Source organism: Pundamilia nyererei, unplaced genomic scaffold (assembly GCF_000239375.1).
Source record: "Pundamilia nyererei isolate P.nyererei 1_Seehausen unplaced genomic scaffold, PunNye1.0 scaffold00129, whole genome shotgun sequence".
In the NCBI taxonomy this organism is placed as follows: Eukaryota; Metazoa; Chordata; class Actinopteri; order Cichliformes; family Cichlidae; genus Pundamilia; species Pundamilia nyererei.
The window spans coordinates 1668260-1674283 of NW_005187530.1; the positions used below are offsets into that span (position 1 = coordinate 1668260).

Here is a 6024-nt window from a genome sequence, read left to right on the forward strand (position 1 = left end):
CATATCTTTGGGACCTGGTTTGTCTCCATTTAACCAAAACCATTTTCCTCCCAGGAAGCGCAAGCCAATCCAAGCCTGAGAAACACAGGACAAAACTGGGAGAGTCAGTCCTGGCTGTGGAAGTGTTGATATAAGAGATTTCTATTTGCAAATTAAGCCGGACACAAATACTCATTACCGAGGCTTTAGTGAAGCCTTTCCTGAAATGAATATTGATCCTTTTTTAAATTTACACCCCCCCCCTCCTTTCCCCCCCCTCCCCCAATGCAGTTGTTTTGTACAGTATATATTTTCAACGCATTGGACATGAAAGGACATCTAAACAGCACAGCCGGGAATTTATGCCTTAAAGCACTGAACTAGTAGAAAGACTAAAGCCACTTGAACGTGAACTCCTCTGGTGTTTAATGCAGAATCTATGAACAAGTGATGCATTTAGAAGAACATCTATAATTCAAAAATAATAAACTCAAACCTCATCAGTGGTTGCTCTGTAGATCCTGTCTCTGACATAGTTGTACTGAGAGACATCGGTCAGGCTCAGGAGGTCGTACGTACAGCCAGCACATGATGCTTTCATCTCTCTGCAGTGAATCAAGGCGTCCTCCCATGTCTTGTTCTCATTCACCACCACCAGGTTGTCAACAAAACAAAAAGGGTTAAACTCTTCAGAGCAAGCATAGCCTACCCAGCCTCCAATAAAAGCATGCAAAGAGCCACAGTCTGCAGTGAGGGGCTGTCCTGGTGCCCAGTTTCTGTAGCTAGATGCTAAACTACCCGTCCAGTTCCAGGTCTTGCCTCCCACTCGATACAGTCCAATCCAGCCCCGTTTGTCAACATCACCTGAGTTTACCTGGGTGACAGTGGCTAGGTAACCATAGTTTTCCATACAGTACTTTACAGCGTCATACCAACTGAGCATAACACTGTGATACTGGATTACATCACCTCGGGAACAGTAGACATTATTGATACTTGAACATTGTGCACTGTACCACATGAGGTCATCTCCTACAACTGCACAGTAGTCCTGCTGTGCAGAGGCCCATTTGCTGGTATGTGAGAGGTCATCACCTGAGACACCTTCACCTGTTCTGAAATCAACACAACAATCATCTCAAAATCAGCAACTCAGTTTTGTCATATTTACATAAACAGACATGGATATTGACATAAAGGTCATTTCAAAATTGACACTCACCTTAGATCTATAGACTTCCAGAATGAGTCATCTTCAGGATCTCTGAGTAGACCAATCCAAGTGTTTGGGATATTCCTTTGGACCAAAAATGGTATAATAACTTTCATATTTATCATGTCCAAAGTAGCCAAGTCAACATAATGTGTCTGGCAGAATAGTCTTGCTTGTGTCCAGTTCTTTTTCCCAATAAAAATTTGTGTGTCACGTTCAATGTTTCCTTGTAAGCCACAGGCAGCAATGAGTACGAGGCAAAGTGCCAGTTCAAAGTTGCTTTTCCCCATATCTGCTCCTGTTTGGACAACAAGCCACACAGATCAGTTTTCAGAGATTGTATTTGCTGTCAGTCAGTTAATGATGTGATCCGTGGCTGCTGAACAGCAATCACCCTGCTTTTATAGCAACCAGCTATGTGATCAGTGCCACCTACACACACCTCAACATCCAGCTTACCAATAGGAACTCTGCACAATTTCAAATACATTTCAAATGGCCCTGTTGTTGTACTCTTGTACTTTTATATTTGTTGAAATAGTTTGGGAAAACTCTTCCTTTCTCTCTAATTGGGAAACTAATTGCATCTGTTTGAGAATGTCTAATTTCTTTCTTAATAAGTGTGCAATCCAGTTAACTCCCACTACTACTAATAAGTGAGGTTTTAACAACAGCTCGATCATATTCAGTCTCGTATGGAGCTTGAAACAGAGTTAATCTTAGTTCAATCTTAACCCTGTATCCCTAGCATTACCCACTGCTAAAACCCCCACCAAATCTGGTATATATTTATACAATATTTGCATGAATGGGGGTCTTTGCTTCTTTCAAGCAGTTACAAAGGAAATAGGGATTGCAAAGTAACGTCTTATCCCTGCTACCTGCAGGTAACGTCAGGTATAAATTAATTTTGAGACTATAATAGAGAGTAGCATGTAGAAAAATATGTTAAAATCCTACCTGACGCTCTCTTGTCTGCAGGCGCCTCCTCTTCTGCTAAGCGGGAAAATTACTTTGGAGAATGTATTCCAGACGACATTTGGGAGAACTGCCTTGAAAACATACAAGAACGCTTTCCATTGTCTCATTCAGTTTAAATTCATTCCCAGGCTTCACTATATTGTCAGGGGATATAGCTCAGTGGTAGAGGACATGCTTTGCATGTCTGAGGTCCTGGGTTCAATCCCCAGCATCTCCAGGTTTTTATACCATCAAGCTTCTGAGCTACAGCTCAAAACTTCTACTGAATTTCCTGGAGGAATCCACCCGAGGGATTAATAAAGTTTCATCTAATGTAATCTACTCCGAGTTGCTGTATAATATGTATCGAAATGTGTCCAGAGTTTTCCACTATCCCACAAAATCACTCACTAAGTCACTAAGAAACTGTTTAGACCAGAACCTTTTTTTTGATCACTCATGGTGTTTCTGAGACTTTCAGAAACGTTTTCTGTCATATTCTCTTTTAGCAGGCAATAAATAAATAAATAATAAATAGACTGCCCACTCAACCTGACAAATACACTCCATCTAAAAAAGATAAGACACGCTGGGGATGACAAGAGATGTACCTGGAAAGACTGCTGAGTGAGTGAGATTCTACATTGGACTTATTTGTGGATGTGAGAAGGATTTTTATTTTCTTTCTTTTCTGCCTCCACATCAATCTTTCCCTAAAGTTTTCATAAAATGTAGGTGTGTCTAACAAAGGATCAGACCTTTCTTTCTACTAGAAAAACCATGACAGTAAAAGTGGCCTGATCTCATTTGCTCCTTATGTAAGAAAATGGGAATCGTAAAAAAACAAATTTTAAGTAAGCACATAAAGTGGACCCAAATGCAGCCATGTGTGCTGGAGTAAAAGGCTCTGATGCTCTGTGTTTTAAAGCCCCAAAGAGATTTTCTACATTCAAATCCAGCCAGTCTCTGGGCTTAGTTGGCAAATTAAGGTTAGGTAAATGTCTTAATTTGAATCTTATTCAATATGACAGGCTACTGACCTCTGTCCCTTTCATGAGTCTTAGTTATTGGTCCAAATGACTGAAGTGCAGAAGAAGATGATGAAATGATGAATGAAGATATCAGCAGAAGGCAAAAGAGCAAAGGACTTTCAAACTGGATCTGTTAAAATAAAACCTTTGGTATGGTCGGCCGTTCTGAAATATTTAACTGACTCAGGATAATGAGCCAAACATGTGAAGGGAAAATCCATCAGTTATCATCATGAAGCTTCATAATTCATAATGCGGATCAGCTGTGGACTGCCTTTCTTAATTTTGAATATAAACAGAGAAGAGAAGAGAGTACAGTCTAATACTCTAAAACCATCTGCATTGTTGAAGCCGGATTGATATAAAAGTTCACTTTAACTAGAACCAAGACTGCAAATGAAAGTGATGTGCAGTTATAGGTAGAAAAATCAGATTTTATACAACAATTTGTATTTGTTGTATAAAAATGTGGAATTTTTCATAGATTCAACTAAAGAAATGGGAGCAGATGTTGCGCCAGATATTGTGATGTCTAATCGCATTACTGACTCGTGGTTGCAGGGACAATTCATCCGGGTGTCTTGTTCTAAAGTGAATACAAGAAGGTCTGACCAGCACAACATTATAGAAGGAAAAAAAATCTGATGGTAAACTTCCTACAGACTACAGAAGAAAATCAAGCCTACATCTACAACAAATGTCATAGACATAGACATCCAGATATCTCATTAAACACAACGAAAGGCCGTATCAAACTTAGTTTTTTATCTAACTTATCTTCTTAGGTTTTTCTGGGCCTGGATTCTACAAAAAACATGGTCATAGAATGATTTTTTGATATATTGATTAGGAGTTAGAGCACCTAACCTGCTCCTCTAATAACTAATGACCCAAGATTACATAGTGACCCACAGAGCGAATCAAACAGCTCAATATGGAGAAAAAAAATCAGTAAGGGCTGGATTAAAGTGCACTCAGCTTTTATTTTTAACATCAGTGTGTCTCATGAAAAGTGTGAGCAGCTGCAGCAAGATATATGTAAAGAAACATACAAATATATTTAATATATGAAAAAATTAAAGTAGAATGCATAGACGGCAAATAACCACATACACACAAAGCATAAAGAGTGATACACCCTGAGCTGTAAAAACTTAAAGCAACTCTGCTCTGTGCTGTCTTTATGGAAAAAGCAACATATAAATATAGATGCTCACTTCATTCAATAAACTCCAGTACATCAACATCTACATCTGCTTCCCTCAAGTGGACAAACTGACCTACTGTTAAAAGCACATGTAGTTCCTGCATTAGTGAGCAGCCCATTGTCAGGCTGAAAGCCTTCAAAAGCAGGCATAAATGGAGCAGAGAGAGAAAAATGTCAGTGCCATGTAGTAAAACATGGCACCGACTGGCTACAATGCACCGTCATTTCTTTCCTTTTCCTTCCACCTGCAGCTGAGATGAAAACATGTTTACAGATTCAAAAACAGCAAGTGATACTAAATTACTTGCAATCACAATTTCAAGTTTAAGTGGCCTGTATGTTTATTATAATTAGATTTTAATGATCATGTGATTGTAATGATTTTTTTCCCATAGTCTTTGATAATTAGCGTCACTTATGAAAAAAAAATCACATCGTCCTTTCAATAAGTAATCAGAATTGGTACAGGTGATTTTTGCGTCGTTGCACTGCATAAATGTGGAATTATAATATTTCCAAAATAAAACAGCTATAAAATACCAGTGTTGTTTTTCAAGCTAAGAGAACGACTTATTTAGATGTAAATGAGCTCATTGCTCTTTGTCTGCCTGATTTTTCTTTTCTCTACACACATACATACACTAATTTTAAGTAAGTAAGCAAGATTTATTTGGCTTGTGGTCACGAATAATTTAAAGCGTGAGAAGAAATTATTCAAAGCATCTAAATTGAACAGATCAAAGTGTAGGAACAGATTGTCTCGTCATATCTATGAGCACTTTCAGTAAAAGTATTGATTTTAAACATTTGCAACAGCATTATCTCCAGACCATGGCTCAGTCCAGCTCTCACTTTAGTTAGCCTGGTAACAAAATAGAAACAGTTTGTGTATCTATTTTCAGTCTGTCACATCCTGACTTGATTTCTTCTTTTGTTCCGTTGATACAATAGTGATCATATCATCTTCGGTTTCTTCCCCACCTAAAAGCACAGACACATTGTATATTAATTGTCAGTCTATTTATTCTTCTCAGTCATTTCTTGTGCTAATAAATTTATCCATTACTCACCGAAGCATTCCTGGAAGGACTCAGATTTGACCAGGAAGGTGTATAACAAAGCTGCCACTAACAGGACGCCAAAGAATCCTCCAAGAATACAGCCAATGAGAAGGACATTGGTTGCACCAGTATCTAGGCATAAAGTAAAAATAAAAACAACATGAGTGCAAAACAGGACACCGCCATGTAAAGGAAACTTTACATGCTGTCTCAACTACACAGGCTTTTCGCGGTCTCTGCAGATTGAGCCAGCCTTGTTGCATCGTGTTTAAGAGAGGTCTCACCTTTCAGAGGGTATCATTCTTTTTCTCCTTATCAGAGGAGAAAAAGATCACTATATCTAAGATTATAACTGTATCTGGATCCTATGTATCCAAGTCATGCCATGAACAGATATGATGAAGAAGGCTTTCAGTTTTAAGGCATTCCTCAGAGATGAGCACCTCCCTGTAGTTTGTGTGCTTAGAAATGTTCAAAAATCTCAATGCCCATATATGGATGAGCTGGATGATGTAACCAGAGCAGCCCTAGTCTCGGCAAAGTAAATACATTAGAAATTAGACCTGATTATGT

General features: G+C 38.6%; 1 protein-coding gene and 1 non-coding gene across 2 annotated transcripts in view; one reads left to right on the forward strand and one right to left on the reverse strand.

Annotated features, from left to right (window-relative positions):
• Positions 1-2318: 2318 nt before the first annotated feature.
• On the forward strand, positions 2319-2390 carry trnaa-ugc (transfer RNA alanine (anticodon UGC)). Its single transcript has one exon. It is a non-coding gene; the product is annotated as a tRNA-Ala (tRNA).
• A 1772-nt stretch (positions 2391-4162) lies between these two features.
• The window catches only part of LOC102210839 (uncharacterized), a 4398-nt gene continuing 2536 nt past the window's right edge, over positions 4163-6024 (reverse strand). The window contains exons 5-6 of the mRNA XM_005743264.2: positions 5461-5583; positions 4163-5371 (exon numbers count right to left, since the gene is read on the reverse strand). Coding sequence (XP_005743321.1) covers positions 5289-5371; positions 5461-5583 — 206 coding nt within the window. The 3' untranslated portion in view covers positions 4163-5288. The remainder of the gene's footprint in view (positions 5372-5460; positions 5584-6024) is intronic.